The sequence below is a fragment of the Caenorhabditis briggsae genome (assembly GCF_000004555.2).
Source record: "Caenorhabditis briggsae complete genome, chrX, whole genome shotgun sequence".
Lineage (NCBI taxonomy): Eukaryota > Metazoa > Nematoda > Chromadorea > Rhabditida > Rhabditidae > Caenorhabditis > Caenorhabditis briggsae.
The window spans coordinates 18,607,267-18,630,538 of record NC_013491.2 but is presented as its reverse complement, the minus strand read 5'-3'; the positions used below and the strand labels follow the sequence as shown (position 1 = coordinate 18,630,538).

The following is a 23,272-nucleotide window of genomic DNA, read 5'->3' as shown; positions in this document are numbered from 1 at the left end:
AACCAAAACCAACCGAATGATAAAACGCTTTTGCTGCGGTTGAAAGCAGGCTTTTCTTTTTCTCTCACTCGATTTTTTTTCCATCTCTCCATCCCTTCAACAAAATACTGCAACGTTTTAGTGAGCAGCACAGAGCTGCTTCATGGGGCCTTCACTGAGCAAGAAAAAAAAAACACATCATGTACTACTTCTGTTGCTCTACTCTGACAGGGGGCAAGAAGAGAGGAGAGAATGTTTTTCCCAGAGAAGTGTTTCGGGACGACAGGACCCATGGAAAAAAGAAGAAGACGCGCTGGAGATTTTCTATTCGGTCTTTTCCCTCCTTTTTCCAACCAACTCCCCTCCCTTTTCCTTTTTCTTCTTCTTTTTTTTTCTTTTTTTTTCACTGCCATTTGAGCAATATTTCTTTGTGCTCTTCTGCTTCTTTCATCCCCTCGCCTTTTTTCTACTTATTGAGCAGTAATTCCAATTTCGGGCCGTGAGCACTCAGAAAGGAAAAAAAAGAAGAAGTAGAAGTAGGAGAAAAAGAAGAAGACCGGGCAAAAAACCGAAGAAGTCCAAGAGGAGAATTGCATAAAGAGTGGGAAGTGGCAAGAAAATGGAAATTTGAGAACTAAGATAAAATTTTCAAACGAAAAAAAAACGGGAAATGGGGTGTTAGATTGTCAGAACCAGCTCGTCATCATCATTGTTCTTTCTTGGCAAGCGTCAAATTCCAAGGAATAAAAATCTCAAAATTCAGAGTTCGTCAATCACCTTCTCCCCTGTGATGTAGAATCAAAAACTGATTAAACAATAAAAATGAGGAGGCGCGCTACCGATAGATGCGCCGCGATGAAACTCGACAAACAAATCCTCTCTCTGTTCCTCTATTTGTATGGCTTACCGCTAGCTTAGCAAGTGGTTAAAGAGGAAAGAGTAGCTAAATGATCCGATATATACTCTCGAAAATATTTATTTAGACACATATAGCATTTTCTTTTTCTCTGTTTCCCTAGCGCGTTTGGTAGGTTCGGTGAACATTAATTAACAGACACGGCACGCTAAACGGCAATTTGGCAGCATATAGTTTGCATTCGATGAGCATTCGCCAATGTGAGCCCAGTAATTGCACAGTTGATGGCCATTATCACATCCTGGAAAATTGGGAAATAGAGTACCGGACAATAAGATAAGAATAAGATATACAAAAACGTCTTTTTCAGTTGATTTACGATTATTTTAACTTTTTTCAGGAGCCTGCAGCTCGGCTGTCAAGTTTCCGATATTTTTGAAAGTTCGAGAAGGTGTAAAACAGACCTAGATTTGAAACTTTGCATTTACAGAGTTTTTTTTTTGAGAATTCCTGATTTTTTTGGTCCTGGACGTTTCAGAACCCAACGGTTTCAAACCATATTTTTCGTATATACAATTTTTTCGATTTTTCAGAGTTTCCGAGTTTAAACGTATGATTATTTAAAGTACGATAGATGATAATAAATTAAAAAGAAAAATCAGAAAAACAACAAATTGAAATGAGCACTCATTTGGTGTGCAAAAAACCACTAACTCCGGGTTCTTAAATGTCGGGTTCTAAAATCTCGTGTTCTGAAATGCCAAGCACTCAAGCTTTCAGTTATTTGCCAATTCCTAAAAGACACCTGTTTCTTTCATGTTATCAGCACTAAAAAGATAAGAAAGGTGTCTTTCTGAAAACGGTAAATAACTAAAAAACTAGGAATTTTCAAAAAGTTCTGTGAATGCATAGTATTAAATTTACGTCTGTTTTTTTCATAGTGATCCGATACTTGACAAAGTGTTTCAGACTTCAGAAAATGGTCAAAATCAACTGGAAAGGACGTTTTCTGTAGATATTTTGAAAAAAAAACACGATGACGACACCGATTTGAAGCGGATCAAATTTTCAAGTGGATTTGGATAGGCATGAAATGTCAAAGTTTAGGATTCAAGTGTTCCCACTGAAGTGCAGACATTCATTTTTTTGTCCGAATAATCAAATGTTCAAAAATTCAAAAGTCCACGATATAAGCGTGTAATGCGGTTTGAGCATCCTTCACTTGACATCACGTTTATCTTGTCAGGTTATGCCATAAATCTTATTGGCATCGTTATTTTAAACCGAAAGAATGCGAGGCATTGGGTTTGCGGGGGAAAACGACTCGGGTCACGGGAAGAAACTAATAAAACAAAAATAAGTCCGCGGAAGATTTTTGGAAAAAAAAGTCACTAAAGATGTTTATCAAGGGAAAAATCTCGAATGGTTTCTCTGATGTCATTTTGTAAGAAAATTGATTCCAAAATATAAAATTTTGTATTTCACGTTGTTAATTTAGATTTGTCTGCTCCCAAAATAACTCAAAGAGTTTCCCAAAAACTAGTCACCTGGCCGAGGAGTCGGAGCATACACAGTCCCAACCAGCTCTCCACAAGAGTTGCAAGCTTTTTGACAATTTGGTCTCATATAAAATGGATTCGTGTGACACTCTCCGGACATTGCCCAGAAGTTGCACTCTTTATGATAATCTTTGCACTTGTCAGCAGTGGTGGTCGTTGGGACTGTGGTCGTTGTTGCTGTTGTTGTAGTTGTAGTTGGAGTTGTTGTTGTATAAATCTGGAAAAAAGAAGAAGAAGTCGACGACTATGCACAATTAGGAGGGACGGGATGCGCCACAGGAAGTATGGGACAAAATGCTCACTCTATTGGCTTTGTTAGCTGTCGTGGATTGAGTTCTTCGGAATCCGCTAGCAGGTGGAGTGTAGGGTCGGGTGTACTTTTTCTTCTGATTAATAGATTCAAATTAATATCAAAATGAGTTTTTAATTACTTACAGTTGTAGTTGTTGTTGGCAGAGTGGTTGTGGTGGTTGTGGGTTTTGGAGTTGTCGTTGTAGTTGTAATAACGACTGTGGTGGTGGGGAGTGTGCAGTTGATTCCCGAAGAAACGCATTTATCAGCTGTTCCTACTGTGAAATTGAATAATTGAGAAAATTGTAACTAAACGATTTGTTACATTTTTAAACTGTAAAAAACGAAGTTCATGTCATAACAAAAACAATAATTACTTTTGACTTTGAGCTAATTTTTCTCGGTTTCTTTCAGAAATATAAAAAAAGTTGATAACCAATAAATTGTTCAACACAATATCAGAAATGTTAATTCACGATAATTTTCTATGCATGGTATCAAAATTTCTATGCAAGGAATCAAAAATGTATCAACTGACAAAACACTTCCGATATTGTGATTAACAAATTATCAGTAGATAACTTTTTCGTATCTTTGACATAAACCGAGAAAAAAATGGCTCAAGGTTGGAAATGGGTCTTTTTTATTACAAGTTTTACGGTATTCGGCATCTAAATATCCATACAACCAAAACAATGAAAGACCTCGCTTCTCTATTTCTCAAATAATTTCTTTTAATACTCACATTCACAATCACAGGTTCCACAAGTCTTCGCGCAGTTGATATTCATCCAGAACGGATTCCTTGTACACTCGCCGGTGGTTGCCCAGAAACAGCAGAGCTGTAACTTCATAACTCATAGAAACTACATTACTTTATTACATACACTATGTTTATCCTCGCAAACTTTTGGTGTCGGTGCTGGTGACTGTGTAGTTGTGGTGGTTCCGATAAAGTTCAATTTACGTTTGACGATTCGAACCATCTCATCATTTCTTTGATCGTTCATTTTTGAAATTTTGAATGCTCCAGATCGCTGTTTGGAGATAGGGGACTGAAAAAAATTTATTGTGTTCTAAAAAGTAGATATCGCTAGACTAGATGTGTACCATATTTTCAGTGAATCTAGACTTTTTAGGTTTAAACTGTGGAACGGCTATCGGAGTGATAGTAAAGTCTTCTATTTCTTCATCAATCAAAGTTGGATGGGGTAGATTTGTTGTAGTAGTTGTAGTTGGCGAAGTTGAAGGTGGAAAAGTAACCATCGTTGTAGTCTTTGTAGTTATTGGTACTGGTGTCGTCGTTGTTGTCATGGTTGTCGTACTCGGTGCATCCATTCGAGCACTTTTTGCCAGTTCCCTGCAATAATTTCATTTCACTAATCTTCCTATTGTATCTATACCTACCATTCCTCCTTTGAATTCACAAATGACAGACGTTTTCTTGGCTTTCTTGTTGACGGCAGTCGTTTTTGTGCCATATAACGCAATTCGAACGCTTCGATGCACAATGGGGGGACTGAAAATGCTTTTTTTAGTAATTATAAGAGGGGAGCCTAAGATGTTCGTAGTGTGTCAGATGCACGTTATCTTTAATGGGAATCAAGGGTGGAAAGTTGGTCAAAAAAACGATTGAATTAAGATTTAATGAAGTGTGCAAAAAATTAATTACAATGTGATTTTCGAATACAAGAGGGATCTGAAACTTTGGATCTTGTTTGTTACTTGGGTTTAGAAAACTTATGGGGAATAAAAAACTTTAGATTGACAAAAATTGGATTTTGAGAAAAATGTCGGATTTTGAAGAAACTTTTGGATTTGAAAAAAATATTTCAAGATAATTAAAATTCAAAATTTATCAATCAAAGTCTACGGATTTCTTTAAATCAAAACATTTCTGGCCTTCTCTAAAATCCTAAAATTTAGACCAAAAAACCAACGAGATGAAATTTTCTTACGAACTTTCTCATTCAAAAAACACTACCGGAAGCATCCTAATAGGAGGCCACGCTGTACGTGAACTTTGAGCTCAGTTATCTCGCTTTGCATAAGATATATCAAAAATCTGTCAACTGATAAAATGTTTTTTATGAAATCAGCAGCATTTCCACTGTTGATTCATCTCTGATATCTCATAAAGAAATTTAGATAATTAAGTTCAAAGTGCTGGTATAGGCTGACCTTCTTCTAGAGAATTTTCAGAACATTAAAATATGCTTATTTGGTTCCGGTCAATAATATATGCAAAAACCTATTTTCAGTTAATTTTCCCCATTTGCAAAAGACTGGAGCTCGGCTGTCAAGTTTCCTATCACATTGAAAATCTTTTAGATTAGACAACAGACCTAGATTGGAAACTTTGCATTTACAGAATTTTTGAAAATTTTGAGCTTCAAACTTCTGAATATGTTCAAAGTCAACTGAAAAACACCCTTTTATTATTGACCGGTACTGTAACTATTCCAGCAACGAGACAAAAATTTGAAAAAAAAAACCATTTTTAAATTTCAAAAAAGGTCAAAACTTTCAGAATTTCAAATCACCTTCAAAACATGCAACCTCGTCCATCACATTCCCCATCACCCTCACTCCACAAGCATTTCCAAATCCAAGCGACGCCTGAAATAAAATCGTATAGATTAACTCAATAATAAGAATCCGGACATGATTGCATTCTTCACATTTTGCTCCTTTCTCTTCGCTCAGAAAAGTAACTAATGATCCGTCTGGCAGCTGCACAGGAGAACCTGAAAATAAAAATATAATGAAATGAGTGAGTTCTGGAAAAATATGTGTATAGTGGTAGAACTCACAAATATACGCATTTTCTGCTATAAATTCGTAAATACTCGGTATAACAGTTGGCACTGCTCTTCTTCGATGCGTTGATAGAACGCCATAAACTAAGGTAGATGCTAATAAGAATTGAAGAGCGAATGACATATCTGAAATGAAATGTTTTGTGAAATAGAAAAAAATATCAAGAAATGGAGAGGAAGAAGGTTCAAAATGTTCCAATGCTGAAATAAAACTTCAGAATGAATAATGATATTACAATGATCGTTTTTTAGGAATGTCTCTCTTTCGATTTCGATTTCCTGTTCAATCACTGAAGTGATCTCCTTGAAAAATTTCGATGTGGTTTAGTGCCCGCTATCGCCTCCTTAAGAAACTTGGCTTTTGCGGAGGAGGCAGCAGCCAGAAAAAAAACGAAATTCCTCTTGAAATTTTGAATTTTCATTGTCTATCAGCATGTTTCTGGATCCGAGTGGTTTAGAAGAGAACGAAATCGAAACTTGAGGATCGAAAATTAAAATTTCAAAAAAAAATCCAACGGAAAGGGAGAATTAGCTTTTCGCAACTTCAAATCTACTGTATACCGGACAAAAAGTACATTTTCAAACATTTTTTCCTGGCATTCAAAGACCACAAGAATAGGAAATGAAGAAACACAGTGGGAGAGAGCGAACTGACCGCATTAAAACATGGTAGGTGTGAAAAAGAAGAAGCGGTTAGGGAGGAAATGAACAGTTTTCAAAGGGATAAGTATACGGTTCTCGCATGAAAAAAAGAGAAGAATAGGTGGATGAAGAATCGCTAAGGAGGGAAAAGCTGGGAGTTTCAGATGAACGATCAGCTAGAACGGTCTTTGAGGTGGAAGTGATCCGATTTGGAACGGTTGGAAATGGCAGAGAATAGAAAAAATCAAGAAATCAAGTTTTGAAAGCGATATGTAAATTGTATTGTTTTTTTGTCTTCTTGGTTTATCGAGAATTTCTAAGTCGAGGATTGTGTCTGGCAGATTTTTAATTAACAATACTGTCTACAATTGGACCAGCCTAGTTTGATTGGTTTGTGAATACATACCGGTTGAATTTGAAAAAAAGAAACTAAAAAAAAATCATAAAAGTTTTAAAAGTGCATTCATTAGGACCAGGGATGACGGAAAGGTATTCGAAGTTCAGAAATTTCGACCGGAATGACTCCGAAAAAAAATATCGGAATTTTTCCGAAAGATTTTGTTGGACTACGGTACATCGAAGGCCCACGCTGAAAAGTTGTTTAAAATTTCAATGTTGATAACTTCCGAAGATTTTGAAAATCCTAAATTTCGAAAACGGAATATTCCGAAATTTCAAAAATTGCAAAAATTTGAAAATCGGTGTTTTCGACATTCCGGAAAATTCCTGAATTTGGAAAACAAAATATTCTAAAATTCCAAAATTTCTAAAATCGGAATTTTCGACATTTCTAAAAATTCCTAAATTTTGAAAATCGGAATTTTCAATATTCCAAAAAATCCTAAATTCTGAAAATCGGATATTTTAAAATTCAGAAAATGTCTTAAATTTCGAAAATTGGAATTTTAGACATTTTGAAAATTTTCCGAAAAAGCCATTCCAAACAACACTGGAAAAGAAACTGATAATTTTTTACATATTTTCAGCGGAAAATTAAATGGAACCAAAAAATCGTGAAATATTTTTAAAAATAGTTTTACAAAAACCTGTATGAATTTGCTAGAGGGAGCAAAAAACAGAACAATTTATTATTGCCAAACATTTTCAAAAAATCAGCATTTCAAAAAAAATCGGGCTAAAAAAACCAAAAAGGAAGCATCACCATACTTGCATTAACGTCAGTTGAAACAAATCGAGATTTGAAAATCTTTGAAACTTTCATTCATCCTTTTTTCTTTTTTTTTTCGTCCTATCCTCCCCTTCTCCTACCCCCACAAAGTTTTTCTCGAGACTGCTCAGTTTTTCGCCCTATTTCCCTACAGGCTAGTGTTTCAAAGTTGAAGAAATGGCAATGTCAAAAATATATGCCGGCGCCTTCCGATGCTCCTTGGGGAGTTTTTGCGTGAAAATCCATGTTTGAAACACGACAAATTTTAAAACACTTGAAAATTTCCACACTAAAAATTTTCTCGTCTCGACGATCCGTTTTCTTTTCTCAGGAAATCTTTTAGAATGTAGAGGCGTATATTTGTGTGCGTGTATACTTGATGTTACTTTTGTATATGTATATGTTTTGTACATGTGTTTACTGTAGGGCAAACTTTTTGTAACTAAAACGTGCTGCCCCCGTCCGAACACCTTGTTTTTCTCCGTATGTACACAAATTGGATTTTGATCCCCCCGTGAGAAAAAAGGGACTGGTAGGTATAGAGCAGCGTTCTTGATTTTGATATGAACTATATAACATAGACCAGAGTTTTCCGTTTTTTTAATCTGAAATCCTTTTTTCTGAGATTTCTACCCCTCTGACACTCGCATTTTTCTGTTTTTCAGATTTGCAAAACAAGAAATGTGACTATGTATTCACGGTTCACGAATCGTCAAACATATTTTCTTTTTGGTTATGAAACGTTTCTTTTTTCATTATTTACGGTTGCCTAGTGACACGTTTTTTTATATGAATCGACTCTAATTTCAATCAAGTATACAAGATTGGGTTCAGTAAAAAAAGCTCGAAAGTGTTTAGGTGATTTCTAGGAATGAGATTAAGCTTTTATGCACGTTCAAGTTAAGCATAGAATTCCAAATTTTGAGTTTTTTGCACATGTCATCGGTTTTTCCTTATGTTAAGTTAAAACCCAAAAGTGTGTATTGTATCAAAATGTAATAAAAATTATACAGATTCACATAAAAACAAAAAACAAAAATATTTGAAAACCTCGAAAAATCGCTCCAAAGAACCCAAAAATGTGAACTGATCTGAAAAACACCTTTTTTGGCCAGTTTTTTAAATTGAAAACGCAAAAAAAACAAGTGTTTTTCGAAACATCGAATAGCGGGTAAAATAGGAAATTTTCAAAAAAACTGTGCTAATGCAAAATTTTTACTCGAGGTCTGTTCTACAACCTTCATGTTTTTCAAAGTGATCAGAAACATAAAAGCCGAGCTTCAGACTCTTAAAAATGGTCGAAATGATCAAAAAACCAACTAAAAATCCTTCTCTAGTATCTTTGAAATATATTGATACTCTCTCCTCTTTGAATTTACCATAATGATTTGAATGTTTACATGATTTATTATCTCTGTTCAAATGTTTCCCGAAACAAACCATTATTGTCATTTACACCATCTCCAACGGTTTCGTAATTTTTCAAAATATTTATGTCTCAACAAACCCTTATTTTCGAGTCTCTTGATTCTAGAGCCTCATTTTTTTTTGTTTTTCATGTTCCAACTTAACCACTCCCTCTCTTTCTCCCTCTCTCTCTCCCGAGTTATTTCAAAAGTCAAGCTCATCAGCATCAAGAACAAATGTAGGGTCGAAAATCCTCATCCGACAATAAAACTCATTGTTAATACTAATTAATGCGCTTCCACCCAATAGTTCGGGGGGCCCATCCCATCTGTTCTTTTTCCTGCCGCCACACCAACACCACCGCAGAGATTGCGACATTTTTATTTGTGGGAGGATGGGGCAAGTAGAAAGAAGAGGAGACGATGTAATACTCAATTCTCAAATGAGGCACATTCAATAACCAGCGTTGCTTCACTGATTCGATTATGTCGCCAGCGGTCAGCAATCACGGTCCCCAGTGGGAGAGAGAGAGTAGGGGCATACTGCTAAAGCTTATTATGCAAATCAGGTCTAGGCAATTCTTTCAATGGACTCATTCAATAACCACAGCATTTCCCTTTACGCTCAACAAATCTTTGGCGAATGAAAATGTAATGCTCAACCACAAAACTCTAAGGTTGACTAACCGAATGTATTTTGTGAGCAACAACATAGTCAGAGAGAAAAAAGAGAAAAGAGCACTTTTCATTTGATACACTTTTCAAAATGTTTTTAAATGGAAGTTGGTTTCCAAAACGGACATGGATAGGGTTGGAGGTGCAGGTTGAAATGTATATGCAGAGTTGCGGAAAAAAAAAGAGTTGGTTTACATATTTGTTTTTGAAAACTTCCATTTTTCAATATTTCGTTTTTATATTGTTAGAATGTTTGTTTATTATGTATTCTTATTATTTTCGTCTGTCGGCGATGAACCAAAAATTTATTTAAAGGCACATTATCTGTCTTAATTATCTGTTCCAAATAATTCGAAAACGATTTCCCAGTCTAATTTTGTTTACTTGTGTTTATCGCAATTTCGTCATAATTACAAGTTGTTACATTTGTTATAATTTCAAATTTTTATCAGTTTCTAAAAAAATTAAATATCGCATTTTCTTTGATAGAAGCTCACCGAAACCGTCAACTTTGATATCAATTATCTCAAACTCTGTGAAAGATATCGAAATTCGTCAACTGATAAACTATTTATCACGATATCAATAACGTTTTATGAGTTGAAAATTTATCGATATTTTTCACAGGAATCTAGATAAATGAGCTTAACGCTGACAGTTTCGGTGGTATCAAAGAAAATACGGTATCTATTTCTCAATAAATCACGGAAAAAAATTGAATTGTATTATTTACAGTTTCTTACAGTATCTCGATATGAATAGAAAATGGTAATTTTTTTAGAAAAAATCCTTCTTAAAATTTCCATATTTCCAAAATTCATTTGTGATTTGTGAAAAGTTCCTCCCTCTCCGAGATTTCTATATTTCCGATTTTTTTTCTCCAAACCAAAATCTTTTAATTTCCGGAAAACTCTGCATAGATACATTCGATTTGTTTTCGCTTCAAATTTTCTGACATTGATATCAAGAAAAAACTAAAGAAAATCTTAAAATCTAACATGAGAAATTTTCTATACATCCGGAGGGAAAAATTCCAGCTCTGATTACATTTTTCTCCATTTTTTCAACCAGAGAAAATCTAGAAAAAAAAAGTTCTCGCTGAAGAAGAAGAAACGATTGCTCATGTATTTAAAACGGAATGGATGAGCATTTGATGGCACGGGGGAATGTGTGTGTTTTTGCATTTTTGCATTCGCCACCCGCCACCCGTCCCCGCGTCCTTTTTATCTAACTTTATTCTTGGCTAGTCTGGCAAAGCGTAAATTGCGATTTACTCGGTGAAGAATCATGTATTCACGGCTTGCTGCATCAAAACTCTTTGGTCCCTTTCTCTCTCTGTTTGTTTCGATTTCCCTTTTGAACATTTGTTATTTATTCTAACTGCTTCAAGTACAAACCTCTTCTTCTCCATGTTCCCATAATCAAACTGTGTGTGAGGCGCTTTCTGGATGTTTCATTCATGAATTTCTTCCGTTTTTGAGCGTAGTTAAGCTTTTTCTACTCCTCACGCTCGCATCCTTTTTCCCCGAATGTTGTGAATAATTTTGCTCAAACAACTTGCTTCTCGTAAAGCAATTTGCATATCTATTTGTTTTAATCAACTTTTTTGCTGCCATTCATCTAAATCGTAACGGTGAGACAGACATAAGCCAAACAAAATCCGTCTACCTTTTTATCCAATTTATTCTAAAGTAAACAATACTTTTACGTGAAAATAAATTATGTTTGAGTAAGAAGAAAGGAATTGAAGGAGGAAATCCAAAACCGCACCGTTCCTTATACTTCTTATTCCTCATTCCTTCTCAATTATATGCAAATTCTTGAGCTCATGGGTATGTTATGAGTGAGAGCATTGGGAAATTACTAGCACTTGAGAAATTAATTAAATTGCGTTGGTGATGACAAATCCCCTTTCTGTGAGGTCGTCGTCTCAAGTTCTTAGTTTAGATTGACTCAAGGTTTTCCATTCTGGTATTTGATTTTGATGAGTTCATAAACCACACCGTGACGTTTTCTTTTTTGTGTGCAATTCTTCTGGGTGTTCACATGACTTTTTTCCAGAATTACAAAAATCTGAAAAGTAGAATACTGGACTTTTTTGAATCATCTGTGAACCAACGCCTCAGTTGGTAGATTTGATACCACAAAAATTACCACTATTCAGATATTGCTCTATAGTAAAAACCATTTATGTTTTCGGCAATGAGATTCCCATTCATTTTTGGCGGCAGAAAACCTTCTGGTGGGAACGATTATAAGCCTCGGTTTCTTTTATTTTTTTTAGTAGAATTTCGAGATTCATATTTTACGAGAGCCAAAACCTGAAAAATATTCCACTTTGTTTCATTTCAATTATTTTCAATTTTCAAGTTATGTTTTTTTAAATTTTTTGTTTCAAAGGGAAATTCTGGGTTGTATTAATTGTCCCAATTTCACCGGATTTTTAAACTTTTTTATTTATAATTACTTGAATCAATTTTTTCTCATAAACTAGATTATCAATTGAGCTGTATTACTTTTTTCTGTAATTAATACACATTAAAAGCAAAAGTCCAAATGTATAATTTAAGGCTCAAAAGCGAGCTGCCGTAATTTTAAAGACCTTTTAAAAAATCATTTACTTATTTCCTCAATTTTTGACGATTTTCAAAGTTTTTTTTTCAATGACTATCATCATTTTGAATCAGTTTAGTCCAATTTTCATCGAAAAACAATAAGAGTCGTAGATAAATTGAATAAAAACAAGTAAATAATGTTCAAAATAATATCAAAAAGTATTGTAATTTGCTCTTTGGCCTTCAAATTCCCTGTTAACATTTTTTCTTATAAAAACAGTATGATTTCAAAAACATACAGGTTTTTGTACTAGAACGTAAAAAGAAGGTAAGCTTACAAATTAGCAAAAAGATGAAAAACTAGGAATTTTCAAAAAAATCTGTTAATGTAAAGTTTTCAATCTAGGACAGTTTACACCCTACAAAATTTTCAAATTGGTTGGAAACTTGACAGCCGATCTTCTGACTTCTGAAACTATTGAAATGGTCAAAAATCCACTGAAAAATTCGTTTTTGTATTTCTTATGGACCGGCACTGTACATCATATTTTCCTTTTCATTATACCCCTTATTCTCTTGCCATACCATTCTTCTCTGATCACACCCTGGTAAGTCTACTGGTTTCCATGCACACTCTCCCAATTCTTCCAACTTTTTACTTGTTTTCCTATAAAACCACCACAAATTACAAAATGTTTGATACCTGCTAAATGAAAAAGTTACAAAATCATTGTCACGATCGGGGGACCTTTTCTTCTTTTCTATTTTCCCTCGCCTCATTCTTCACGCAGTAAACCCGCTTTTCTCTTTGCGATAAAGTAACGAGATGTGCACAATTTGCGAGCAGTAAGAAAAAGAAGCAACCCCGAAGAAGATGAAGAAGTAGAAGTCGAGGAGGGAAGGTGCAGCAGTTGTCCTCTATTCCCGAGATAAAGGATGAGAAACACCGTCAGCTGCTTACCCTCGAACACCTCCGTAGCTCCACATTAATTCTCTCGGTGCTCTGTCCACTCTCGAAAAGCCCTCGAGTAAATTTCGAATTGCCGAGGTCCCACGATGAGTTCATTTCTCTTTTCCGTGAGCCGACATTGCTTTTGTTTTAGATCTTTTTCTTTTATATCAGTTTCCGTGTATTGAAATCACCGCCAAATTATCTTAAAGTCTCATTTTCATTGCTCCTTGACGTCAAAGTTCGAGGTTTTCCGTTTCTTTCATCTGTTTCATCTTGTCAATACTGATCACTTCTTACGAGAGATATCTCCGTGGTTGTAAACTTCGTGTTTTACAAGACACTGAAGACACTGAGTTAATGTGATCGATGTGACCACTACTGATATCAAGTTGGAGCTCGGATCATGAGTCCTTATTTTGAACTTTCTTGAGAATCCTAAGCAATCTTGTATATTTTCCTACAGTACAGTTTGAAAAATTATTCAAAGGGATGACTTTCACTCTATTTTCGGGTATTTTGACCATTTTCGGGGGTCTAGAGCTCGACTGTCAAATTTCCGATCACTTAAAACATTTTGCTGGGTGTAAAACCGACCTAGACCGAAAACTTTTCATTCACGGAATTTTTTAAAAATCCCTGGTTTTTCTGTTTTTTTCCGATTACTGAAAAACACTCTTTTCAATCTGTTTTTGTACTAAAAACGTGAAAAAATGCAGAGGTCCTTCAAAAATCGCCAAATAGCTGAAAAACTAAGATTTTCCCAAAGATTCTGTAAGCTGCAAAGTTTTCATTTAGGTCTGTTTTACACTCTCTAAAATTCTCAAAGTGGTTAGACATTTGGCAGCCGAGTTCCAGGCTCTTGAAATTGCCGAGTATCAGCAGACATTTCTTTTGTATTTCTTATTGACCTGTACTGTAAGTCGGCTGATTTCTATGCGAACCAAACTATCCAAATGTTTTTGTTGCTTGTGTTCCTACAATACCAGCATAAAGTTCCGTATATCCTACTGTACAAGGCATACTGTTGCCAGCTGCCTTTCTTTTCCCGCAAATCCTCTATATCTCTCCCCGCCCACTAATGACCACATCCCCATAATTTTTTAATATACTCATTTTTTAACTCTTCATACAATTGTTCACGTACAGTAATCCAATAATTTTGATATATTTTTACAAAAAGTTAAAAAATAGATTAAGAAAAGTTTATTCATAACTAGAAAACAAAGAAGCAATTCAAAAAAAAATGTACATCTGGTGATTGAAGTCGCCGTGGGACCAAACAGAAGAGCTGTCGGTGGCTTTACGATTGGAATGAATGAGAAAGAAGAAGCCCACGTCTCATTATAAAATACAGCTTTTTATGTAAATATATCACTTTTTGAATCATCTGGTCCTTGATGACGCGTATTCATTATTCTTACCAGCCACCACTACCCCAGCCATCTGCCTCCGACCGCCCCATCGCTGGACACAGCTAACGACGACAAATCGTGTGCTCGATATTTCCATAATGCGGCGCGTCGCTACCTTTTGATCTTATTATACGATTCTCTTGAGATTCTATTCTTGTAAAGCCTGTGAACCGAGAAGCCACCCGCCAAAACAGTATTGTTCCGCTTCATTTCACTTTTTTCTCTTTTCTTCCTATTCGGCTCTCTGTTTTTTTAATTCATAAATTTTCCTTTTTTTCCAGACTCGGAGGTTAATCCAAATGATTCCACTAGCCACTGTAATATGGCTACTTGGAATTATCCACCAGACTAGGCAGCTTTTTCTCGAGTCCCCCTCAAATTTATCAACTATCGCTGGTGAAAGTATAACATTTCGATGTGCAGCTGAGAAAAGTCCAGAACCCATAGTATACAGTCAATGGAAGTCGAATACGGGCTCATTGCTGGGGTACCATCAAGAAGGTGTTCTTCCAGGTCATCAAGGAAGGTTTAGTTATGTCAAAGTGAGTTATTTTCAAAATGATTTGATTTCAAAAGCACTTTCCTGAGCCATATTCCGTTCCTAAAACTTCCATGAGCAATCGAATTATCCCATTATTTCAGCAAAACGCGGAAGAACTTCACCTCAAGATCACTCACGTCAATCTTGATGATGATGGAGAATATGAGTGTCAGATGTTACACCCGGAAGAGGGACCAATACGCGCCAAGGCATTTTTAAACATTCTCGGTGAGTTGGGTGGTGTTAAACGCCGTGCAAAAATGATGCGTTAGCCGGTTGGCAGATATTGATAAATTGATGAATGGAGGGTAAAAACGTAAATATAACAAATGCGTGTAGAGGATTTTTTCAATTTGTTGTGAAAGGCATAGGGACTGAAATACTGAATTCTCTTTAATAGAAGCCTAAGCAAAGCGTCAACATTGAGCTCAATTATCTCGATTCTTGTGAAAGATATCAAAAATTTGTAAACTGATAAATTTTTTATCATAACATCACAAACATTTAATTAGTGAAGCTTTTTGATATCTTACACAGTAATTGAGATAACTGAACTCAAACTTGATGATTCGAGTGGACTTCCATTAAAGGAGTTACGGTAAGTATCTTTTTAGCCCATTTCAAAGAATATTGTCCAAATTTTCATTTTTTCAATTTAATTTGACTCATTTTCTTCGCGATTTACACCAAAAAAACTGAAAATTGTTTTAAAATTGGCTCAAAAGTACTGTAGTACTCTTTTCCGCCGTTAAGAATGATTCAACTAAATGTCTGATATAAACGGGTATTGAATTGGGACAAGAGTTACAACAAAAGACCAATAATTTGGAATTTACAAAACAGTTCGAGGTCATTGGGGTACAAAGCAATTTAATGGTACAAAATACTCAATTCGGGGGTACAAAATATCCTGAAAAATCGATTTTATACTCCCGAATTGTGGATTTTGTACATCTGAATTATTTTGTTCCCCTTTGTACCCCATAATCGTTATAACCTCTGAACTATGTGCTGTAACAAAACAATACTCGAAGAATTCAATAGTTCTAATCTAATATTCCAGTTCCACCTCAACTCGTCTACTTCTCCAACTACCAACCAAATTCTGTGATCGCTGTCAAAGAGAACACTCCACTGAACATCACATGTGTTGTACCAAATGTGAAGCCGGATCCTCAAGTTTCATGGTGATTATAAATCATATAGAATCGACTACTGAAGCCATCAAATCATTTTTTATCTCATTTTTTATAGGTACATGGATGGAAAAGTGATGAGCCGGGATGTCAAGCAAGCGTCGATGCCGCACCTCAATAAAACTTTCACAGTTTACACTAGTCTCGTCATTCAACCCGGTCGTAGTGATCATGGGAAAATTGTGACATGTGAAGTGGTTCAGAAAGAAACGGAGACCCGAATCACCACTAATACAACTTTAGATGTTCTTTGTGAGTTTAGAGAGCAGAGGGAAAATGCATATCTCGACTTGTTTCAGTCCCACCATCCGAGCCAATTGTGGAGATCCTCGGAAATCCGAGTGTGTTGAGAGCGGGAGATAATGTAACGGTTGCATGCGCGGTGACAGGCGGTAATCCGCCGCCAGATGTTTTTTGGTACCACGAGAACAAAAGGTTGCAATCGCACTCGACGCTCGACACGCGCACCAAGGTTCGTTGCGTAATCTTCTCTAGCCCATCAATTACCATTAGCTCTTCATTGTATTTTTTTATTTTTACAGGAGATCAGAAATGTCTATTCATTCATTGCAACGCAAAACGATAACATGGCCGAGTATGAGTGTCGCGCAAATAATAGTCACTCAGGGAACGCTAAGAGGAAAGCGTTAAAATTTGAAGTGAATTGTGGGTTGAATAGAGGAAAAACTTAGATTTCAAGAATCCTGTTACAGACCCACCTGCAAGTGTTGAATTGTTTGGTGAGAGCAATATTCGATACGGTAGCAGTGCAATGATTCAATGCAAATCACTGTAAGCAAAAATAACGTACAGTACCGTCTTTTTCGGTTGACTTCAATCATTATCAAGAGTCCAAATCTCGGCTGTCAAAATTCCGATCTGTGAAAACTTTGGAAAGTATAAAACAGATCTAGATCGAAAATTTTGCATTCACAGAATTTTTAAATTTTCCAGTATTTCAGCTATTTTCCGATCCCTTAAAGCCGTGTTCAAATTGAAAACGTGAAAAAAGTTTTAAATTTGAAATTTTCCGTGAGAAGTGTTTAAAAATCCATAGAAATTCGACCGATAGTGGGTATTGATTGATTTTGAAATTCATACTCTTCGTGGACAAGTTGATGCGCGAAAATTGAAATTTTGAGTTATAAAGCAGCTTAAACCTCCGTCTTCTCGATGTAAAATCGCTAGGAATCATGAAAAATTGAATTTTTGGAAAATAATAAAAGCTTTAATTTTGTGTTTTGTACTCTTTGTGGACAAGTGAAATATGAATTTTCAGAGAAAATTTTTTTTTAATTCCTAAAAACAATTGACATCTGAAATGCTAGGAACTTTCTTTAAATCTTAAAATTCTATTAATGCGAAGTTTTCAATCCAAATCTGTTTTACACGTTCCGAAGCTGTCAAACTGATCGGAAACTTAACAGCTGAGCTCCAGACTTCTGAAAACGGTCAAAATGACCAAAAATCAACTGAAAAAACGTTTTCTGTAAACCTCGGTACTGTAATAAAGAAATCTAAAAAGTCCATTTCAGATCATCCAATCCAGCATCTCAAATCACGTGGGTCATCAACGGCCGGACAGTTCCAACACCAACGCAGCGAGAATTTTTCATGGAAAATGGAATAGTGTCAAGTTCAAATATCTCCGTGCATTCAAATGAATTGTCCCAAGACGCTCATCAAATTAATGTAGAGTGTATTGCAACCAATCCGGAGGGTTCTTCAGCCAAACAACATTTGATTAAAATCATTGGTAAAACTTTTTTTCTGCATTTTTACTGCAATGTGGCTATTCCAGCACCACCCAAAGCACCACGAATAACAGGTCTAGAAGATCGGAAATTCTTCGAAGGTGACATTGTCAACGTCACATGTGAAGCTCAAGGTGGAAACCCTCTAGCCGAGCTTTCATGGTACCGTGGAAGTGAGAAAGTAAGTTGAACAACAAAGTTTGATACTGAAAATATTTTTGAAGCATTTGGTAAAAGGAAGAAAGAAGATGAAATGGTCACAGGTAAAACATATTATATTGTGTATTATAAGCTTCTTGTGGTCCCATGCTTCTATCAGTTTTCTTTCTGCTTCTTCTTTTTTCTTAGCTGAATATATTTTTCCAAAAGCCTGGAGTTTTTTTTAAAGCTTGAGACATTTCATGTCTTCTTAGATAACTATTTTCTAATACATATTATTATAGGTAAATGGAGCTCATAATGAAGTTGCTGGCTTCTCATCGTTCTCTACCCTTGCTCTCCGTGTGGACCGCACCATGAACACCCAGCGTCTAAAATGTGAAGCCACAAATGCGGCACTTGATGAACCACTGATCGAATCTCAGTATCTTTCCGTCTACTGTAAGTTCCAAATCAATCAATATTTTAATAGAGCTTCCCCATTCCCAGACCCACCACGTCGAGTACTAATCCGACCAGCCGAGTCTAGTGATCAGCGTTTGCTAATCAACAAGCCAGCTAGACTAGTTTGTGGAACATTATCTTCCAATCCAGCTGCACAGATAACGTGGCAATTTTCAAGAGCTAATGATGGCAAAGTTCATCCTGGAGATGTCAGCTTGAATGAAACGTGAGTTTCAGTATTTGAATGCAATTTAAAAAACGTATTTAGAACAAGAGATAACGGATACAACGTTGAAAATGTTTTGTCTTTTGTTCCAACTGAAGAATACGATGGTACTGTAGTTCATTGCATTGCAAATCATCCAGAATGGAAGCATTCTGTGAACACATCATTCCCACTTAATGTCATGTGTAAGTTGATGAATGTATGCTACCGATTCAAAAATGTTGACTTCTTTAGATCCCCCAAAGATGTTGGTTAATGATCCGGTTACTGTAATAATGTCAGAAGGAGATTCTTTCAAAGAGAATCTCACTGTTCGCGGTAATCCTGCAGTATCTCTGTGGCAGTGGAGGAAAAACGGTGTTCCATTTGACCATACCATTGGACGAGTCTTCGCCAGAGGAGCAGTGCTTTCCGGAAAACAATTATTAAGCACAGACGCTGGAGTCTACACTCTGACGGCAACGAACAGTGTTGGAAGTACAAATATTACTATCAAGTTGGCAGTGGAGTACAGTGCGAGAGTGAGTGTCTTTTCAAATTGTATTATTCGAACTTTCCTGGCTCCTGTTACATTATAATACTTCTCACTTTTTTTCTCACCTATCCCTTTAAACCATTATCTCATCAAAAACCAGTTGGCAATCTTGACCAATGTCATAAATCACAATCACGCCACGGTCCATTATTCTCGGTTGGTGTGGATTTGACCTTTCGTATTGACAGGAGGTGTTAGCAACTGTTGTATAGCATTCCGATGGACTGGTTTAAAAACACCTGTGGCTTGGATAGAAGAAGTTAGGAACATAGAGGAGGTTCCGGGGAACAAGGTTATCTGATTTTATTAATTGGATATATTTCAATCACGCCACACAAGAGAACAGTAGAAATAAAGCAATAGGAAAATTTAGTCTAGTCAACTGTCGCTCAATAACTGCTGAAATACCGTGTTTCCTCTAATACAGCATCGAAATCTAAAATGTCATCCAAATAGCTCATCCAAACCGTCAACTTTGATTTCAAGTATCTCGATTCTTGTGACAGATATCAAAAATTTGCCAGAAAATAAAATGTTGGTTATGTTACGAAAAACAATTTCTCAGTTGACAGATTTTTCATATCTGTCATAGGAACTGAGATAATTGAGCTCAAATTTGACAGTTAACGTAGCCTTCTATTAAAGGAAATGAGGTTCATTGAAAATTAACGAAATTGATGTATACATAAAAAAAATTCAGAAACTGGGATTTTATGGAGGCAACTGCAAAAATTGAAAAAATAATTATCTTAATTCTAGGAATAATATTTTTCCATGCTCTCTTTTTTCGTGAGCCCTATACTCCCCTCTTCATGAAGAATAAAGAAATCACGCCTCCTTCTTTCATTCCTTCCGGTTTCACCTGAAAGTGTTTTTCAGATCACCAGCATTTCCACCCCAGCAATTGCCGCCACCGGAGACACTATCCTCCTAGAATGCGAAGCTGAAGGAGAACCAAGCAAGTCGAACATGATCAATTGGTACAAAAACGGTGAACCACTTCCAACCCAATACCGAGGCAACAAGAAAGCCATCCTCCGACTGAATGCGACCGAGCAACAATCCGGTGAATACATCTGTCGAGCTGACAACGGAATTGGAGTTCCTGCAGAAGGAAAGACCTTTTTGCTGGTGAATTCTGCTCCACGAGTGCTTCCGGTTGCGAGATATTCCAAGACAGCTGGAATTTTGGGCGGTGTTGCAAAGGCCAGATGCAAAGTTTATGCGGTGCCAACAGTAGAGTTTGTGTGGGAAAAAGATGAGCAATTGATCAAGAAGAATAGCTCAAAATACTCAATTGTGAATACACAGATTGATTATTCCACGTATGAGGTAATAATATTTTCGGAAATTGGAACCTGCATAAAATCAGAAAACACACACTTCCTCATTTTCATCATTTTCAGAGTACCCTGTGGATCAAGAACATTGTGCCAGATGACTATACAAAAACTGTAAAATGTATTGCGAGAAACAGTTTTGGAACCGACTATCTTTCCATCCCAATAATCCCACCTACCAACCCAGAAGAGCCTTTCAATTTGACAATGACAAATTCAACATTGAATACAATTTCTGTAGCGTGGGAGCCTAGATTTGATGGTGGATCAGACCAAATTTTTGAAATCAAATATAAGAAACAAAATGATGATCTCATCCACCTTGTCAATACTAGTCATACTGTAAGTTACATATTATAATTTCCAATTTTCAATAATTAAATTTTTCAGAACCTTCGCCTCTCCGGCCTTGCTATTGCCAATACATATTACTTCCAAATCCGAGCAATTAACGCGAGAGGTTTCGCATCCGGTTGGACGTCCCCTGTCATTTTCGCAACTCTGAATGAAGATGGAGTGAATATTGCAATGGTCCAAAATCGAGAAATGAAATATATAAAATACTTCCCAGTTTTGCTCATTGCCATTTGTTGCATTTTGATAGCCATTTTGGTCGCGTGCTGTCTCCTATGCAGTCGAAACAAGAAAAGGAAGCTGAGAGGTGAGAAGAGGATTTTTTTGAAAATTATCTATTATCAAATTATCAAATTTGATAAAACGCGTTGCTAATGTTTTGTGAACTCATTTAAGTCTTTTTAAGAAAAAAAATTTGGTGGTTGCAACAATTTTGGAGTATTTTTTGGCACCCTTCAAATTAGTCGCGTCTTTTAAGTGTTTTTTAGTAGATTTTGGACGTTTTCTGGAGTCTGAAGCTCCTCTGTCTAGTTTCGGATTACTTTAAAAATTTCAAAGAGTATAAAACAGACCTAGGTTAGAAAATTTGTCTTCACAGAATTTTTCGAAAAATTTTTGTTTTTCAGCTTTTTTCGATTTTGAAAATGAACCTGTCTTTGCACTTTTCTTTTGTACAAAAACAGGTGTTTTTCAGAAATCGGAAAATATCTGATAAACTAATAATTTTCAAGAAATTATGTGAATGCGAAATTTTCAATCTAGCTCTGTTTGACATAATCTGAAGTTTTCAAAGCGAGCCGACACTTGAAAGCCAAGAGCCAGACTCTTGAAAATGGTCTGTATGCCCGAAATTCACTGAAAAAATACGACTTTGTATATTTTATTGACCGGTACTGTGTATCAATTTAGAGAAAAATAAAAGAGACATAACAGTAGTAGTAACCGGAAAAATTGAATTGAAACTAAGTTTCAGAAAGTAGTTGAATTCCAAAAAGATTTAGACCGCATCTTAATAATCGACTTTCCAAATAATTTTTTCGATTTTTTGTGGTTTAAAAATTCTTAGTCTGATGTTGTCAGTGTTCTATGAAACCTTGGAAATCTTTCAAATGAAAATTCTTTTAAATATCTAAAACACACTTCTTTAAACTAAAACCAACTCAACACGTTTGTGTTCAGAAAAAACCGAGATGGCAAGAACAGCAATTAACGGCGGCGATGTCCGTCAAGTCCAAATGTACGGAACGATGATGGGTCATGACGGGATGACGCGTCACGACATTGACGACCGACCGGATATGAGTGAAGATGAACATTCAGTGAGAACGATGATTGTGAGTTTGACCTAATGAAAACAATTTTTTGAGACAATTCATTTTATTTTCAGGAAGTCTCACCAAATGGGTACATGCAACCTATTGAACCAATGCTTTATGAAAGTACTGGTTTGTTGGAGTATGATTATCAGAGTGGTAAGATAGTTTTTTGTAAAAAAATTGATTCAAATAAATAAATTCCAGGGCGAAGTTACATGGGCAGCTCCCAAGGTACCACTGGCAGAAATATAACATATGCGAATGTTCCATACCCGGTTGGTTTTCAATTCTGAAATCAGAATAATTAAACAAGTGTTTTTCAGGAACCTCCACAACCCAGTTATCACCATCACTCTAACTGGAATTCCCTTCAAAGGCAATCCAACAACAACACAAGTCCTCAACATCATCTCTCCACTTTCATCAATCCGATGGGAGTGCGAGCGGGTCCAATCAACTACGCGCAGCTCGACGGAGATCTTGTTTAGAACGAGCTCATTATTATTTTCTCATTTCATTTCTTGGCGGTGACTTTTGCCTCCACTGCCTCGTCTTACCTTCCGTTTTCCTCCCCCCTTTGCTCATTTTGCCAAATTTGTCCCCCTATCCAATTTTCATCAAACTTTGCGGGTTACTCAAGAAAATCAAGTCACAATTCTATGTAGTATGGAGAATCGAAACACAGTCAAAAGTGTTGAAAGTACATTCCGATGATTTTTATTCTAATTTTATTGAAATTGAATTTTATCAAATTGATAGAGAATTATTTCTTCGTTGTCTCTCCTTCTTTCTTTATAAATTTCAATAAATTTATATCTAAATTATTGACCAAATATTTTTTTCAGGTAACGTGAATAACCAAAACCTAAAACTTTTAGAAACAAAACTGTCCCAAAAATATCATTGAAAAAGGTATTTCAAGTATTCATGTTTAGCGTATTGAATAGAATGACGGCATGTTATATTTTACGGTAATGACAATGGCGTTGGTGGCCAACCAGATAGAGATGTAATTGCTTTATAATAAAAGTTCTATGGATATTTTGTGGAGTGGTTATGCTACTGTTTTTGGTCTTTTTTGTCACACGTTTTC

The 23,272-nt window shown here is 35.9% G+C and overlaps 3 protein-coding genes across 3 annotated transcripts; 2 read left to right on the top strand and 1 right to left on the bottom strand.

Moving 5' to 3' along the window:
• Positions 1-2,374: 2,374 nt before the first annotated feature.
• Positions 2,375-5,628, bottom strand: CBG07566 (the record flags this gene model as incomplete). Its single annotated transcript, XM_002645788.2, has 9 exons — positions 2,375-2,611; positions 2,697-2,780; positions 2,830-2,963; positions 3,431-3,527; positions 3,573-3,740; positions 3,796-4,045; positions 4,093-4,204; positions 5,229-5,432; positions 5,499-5,628. 9 exons carry the CDS (start codon positions 5,626-5,628, stop codon positions 2,375-2,377), a joined length of 1,416 nt encoding a protein of 471 aa, XP_002645834.2.
• Positions 5,629-11,441: 5,813 nt separating this feature from the next.
• Positions 11,442-11,528, top strand: CBG28050 (the record flags this gene model as incomplete). Its single annotated transcript, XM_045240524.1, has 1 exon — positions 11,442-11,528. The coding sequence occupies one exon, from the start codon at positions 11,442-11,444 to the stop codon at positions 11,526-11,528; it is 87 nt and encodes a 28-aa protein (XP_045098637.1).
• Positions 11,529-14,613: 3,085 nt separating this feature from the next.
• Positions 14,614-22,667, top strand: Cbr-syg-2 (the record flags this gene model as incomplete). Its single annotated transcript, XM_045240523.1, is given in 19 exon segments — positions 14,614-14,856; positions 14,957-15,083; positions 15,919-16,042; positions 16,110-16,303; positions 16,351-16,523; positions 16,594-16,717; positions 16,765-16,843; positions 17,587-17,986; positions 18,005-18,061; positions 18,249-18,634; positions 18,677-18,819; positions 18,869-19,155; positions 20,049-20,501; positions 20,576-20,851; positions 20,900-21,170; positions 22,043-22,197; positions 22,251-22,335; positions 22,384-22,454; positions 22,503-22,667. The coding sequence occupies 19 exon segments, from the start codon at positions 14,614-14,616 to the stop codon at positions 22,665-22,667; spliced, it is 3,813 nt and encodes a 1,270-aa protein (XP_045093502.1).
• Positions 22,668-23,272: the final 605 nt, after the last annotated feature.